The sequence below is a fragment of the Guillardia theta genome (genome assembly GCF_000315625.1).
Source record: "Guillardia theta CCMP2712 unplaced genomic scaffold GUITHscaffold_96, whole genome shotgun sequence".
Lineage (NCBI taxonomy): Eukaryota > Cryptophyceae > Pyrenomonadales > Geminigeraceae > Guillardia > Guillardia theta.
The window spans coordinates 40687-43647 of record NW_005434578.1 but is presented as its reverse complement, the minus strand read 5'-3'; the positions used below and the strand labels follow the sequence as shown (position 1 = coordinate 43647).

Below are 2961 nucleotides of genomic sequence, written 5' to 3'. Positions count from 1 at the left end.
TCTACATGGATACATTAGACGATTAAATTCTCATCCACATTCAAGCAGCAATAGATTCGAAGCCTCTCACCATGATGACTTGTCGTTGCATGCGGGTGAAGGATCAAGCAGCCATCTCTTGCTTGCCCAGGGAGGGGGGATTTGGGGAAAGGAGAGTGGAGATAGCACCCTACCCCCTATTTCCCAATTTCAAACTCTTGAATCAAAGGGTAGATTTGTATTCTTTGCTAGCTACCCACCCCGCCTTTCGTAAAGGTGATGAAGGGGAACCGGGGGTATTGGCGTGGTGAGCTCCAACGGCAATCGAAATGCCTTCTTTTCCATTAGCACCCCCACGTACCGTGATACAGTGAAATGCACGGGTATGAGAGAATCTTTCGGTCCTCTACCCCTCCAGACAAAGGAAGTCACTAGGGTGGAGGCTGATTCGAGACGCCTGTCGAAATTACTTTAAAAGAATAGTACAGACTGTACCAGAGCCACTTCATCCGTACGTAGATGTGTACGATTGAAGCGCTGACTAAACAATTAAAATGAAGTGCTTCAAAAAGTAAGGCGGGGGACAGGGTACCACGCCAGTATAATTCAAATCACCCCACCCTACTTTATCCCTGTCTCACTACCCCCCAGTAATAGAGCAAAAACCGGGGTAGCTGAATGGAAGTGTATATATGAACCCCTTCCCAAGGAGAAAAAAAAAAGACCAATTTTGCTAGAGCCTGCATATGGCCTTGTGAACGGCATGCGAGCCTCCGAGACTCGGAGGCTCCGAGGCTCGGCCCGGGCCCAGGTCCGGTCCGATCAGTGCCACTGAGTACGGTACTATGACCGGGTAACTGACAGTGAGAGGCGGCCCGGCCCGGTACGGGTCACCGGGTGACGGTCGGTGGCTGAGTCCGAGGGTCGCCGGCCGGGGCGGCCCCCCGGGCGGACGGTGTTGTCACGCCGGACCGGGACGTCGGACAGGACGGTCCGAACAGGGCCGGGCCCGGCCGCTCAGTGGTACGGTACCTCCGAAACCGTGACCGTCCGATCACCCGGACTGTCCGATCGGCGGCCGGGGGCGCGGCGGTCACGGCCCCGGGAAGTGAGCCTGAGGCGGCACTGCCAGCACTGCCGCGTCCTCCGTCACCGTGGTGACACCGTCAGTGGCCGCGTGACTGGCCGGGCAGTGCCCAGTCACGGTACCCCGGCGGTCACGGCCGGTACCGTACGGTACCGGCACTGGCACTCGGCGGCCGCCGTGCCCGTGACTGCCAGTGACTGACTGGCCCAGTGGCATCGCGGCCCGGCTGGCAGTGTACAGGCGGCAAGTTCAGTCACTGAACTTCCCGGGATCCGGGCCGGTTCCAAGTTCACGGTTCCCAGATCATCGGATCGAACTTCGGAATTTCTCAGCAACCCGGGAAACTTGCTAACTTTTACTCAAAGTTAAGTAAAACCGTGAGTAAACAGCCCGTTCACCAGGAAGCATGTTGGTAGCAGGGATGAAGGGAGCAGGGAAGGGCGGGGGCGGGGCAGAGCAGACAAATGGAGGCAGGAAGAGAGAGGGGGAGGGGAGAGGGGGAAGGGAGGGGGGGGGGTAAGAGGAGGCGTCAAGGGAGAGAGCCGGTGTGAATCTGTGCCCTGACAATCAGTTTGCTTCCCCAGCCAACGAGATGGAACCGGGAAGATGCGCTTTATGCGGCCTGGGGCTAGAAGTAGGCGAGCTCAGGGACGAGGAATTGCGGTCCCTGCTCATCGGCAAAACATGTCCAGAGTGAGTTGCCTTCCCCGTTTGCTCTTCTCTTAGCTGAGACTTGCTGTAGTCGTGAGAATCCGAAGCAGCAGTTTCACCAAGGCTGCCTGCTGTGGAGTTTTGAGCTCAATGCGAGCGAGAAGATCAGCGCCGAACAAGTGCTGAGGGAAAAACCGGAAAATGCAGCCTCCCGTGTCATGTCGTCTTGCAAGGAGACGAGATGCTTCCTGTGTGACAAGACGAGGGCGTCCCTGAGGGTTCATAACAGGGAAAACCGCTTCGTTCACCTTCCCTGCGCGCACGAGAGTGATTATTTCCTCGTGGGAAGCTCAACACCCAAGAAGGTCATGGCTCCCGCTGACGACGGGAAGGTCTCCTCATACAGTGCCGATAGAGGGAGAGGAGGAGGTGATGGGGAGGAGGGGGAAGAGAACTTTGAGGACCCGATAGGGGCAGAGGCAGCACCCGGAGATGAAGAATATTCGAGCCAAGAGTCTCCAGAGCTGAGGCCCAAGGCTAGAGGTAAGCGGAAGAAGAAGAAAAAATCGTTTTTCGACGACGCTGCACAAGAGTACGAAGAGGAGCCTTTGGATGAAGGTGACATGGCGAAGTTTCGACGCAAGACAGCCAGACATGCGGATGATGAATCTGGAGAAGATGAACCCGATGATGGTGATAGTGGAAGCCAGGGAGAGAGAGAGGAGGAAGCGATGGAAGAGGGAGGTGGGTGGAACAACGATGAAGACTCCGAAGAGGGCGAGAAGGATGATGAACAGATTCACGATAACGTAGTACCGGACGAGGGTCAAGAGTGCATGGTCTGTGAACTTACATTCAGCAGAGATGAAAATATCATGCTTATATGCGACGGCTGTGATAGAGGATGCCATGCCTACTGCCTAGATCCGAACGGGGCGGAATGGGCTTTGAGGATGGAGCATTGGTACTGCGCAGATTGTCAGAAACAGGAAGAAGACAAAACGCCAAGAGCTGAGGGGAGCAGGGATCGGGTAAATTGCAGCCAGCTAAAGGGACGGTGGAGAGACTGACGTGCATGTATGAAACAGACAAGGGGGGTGGAGCATCCGAGCAAGAACGCCGCTGTCAAGTCACGAGTGAGTTGTTTGATGAGCTGCTCCTTTCCTCTCCCGCTCTTCCTCTCCCTGGCCCCTCTCCACCCCCTCTGCTCCCCTCCCCTCCCCTCCCTCCCCTCCCCTCCCCTC

General features: G+C 56.5%; 1 protein-coding gene across 1 annotated transcript in view; it reads left to right on the top strand.

Annotated features, from left to right (window-relative positions):
• Positions 1 to 1658: 1658 nt before the first annotated feature.
• GUITHDRAFT_116448 (hypothetical protein) overlaps positions 1659 to 2961 on the top strand; it is a gene marked incomplete at both ends in the record, with an annotated part of 4035 nt that continues 2732 nt past the window's right edge. Inside the window, 3 exons of the mRNA XM_005824258.1 lie at positions 1659 to 1759; positions 1809 to 2748; positions 2806 to 2853. Coding sequence (XP_005824315.1) covers positions 1659 to 1759; positions 1809 to 2748; positions 2806 to 2853 — 1089 coding nt within the window. The remainder of the gene's footprint in view (positions 1760 to 1808; positions 2749 to 2805; positions 2854 to 2961) is intronic.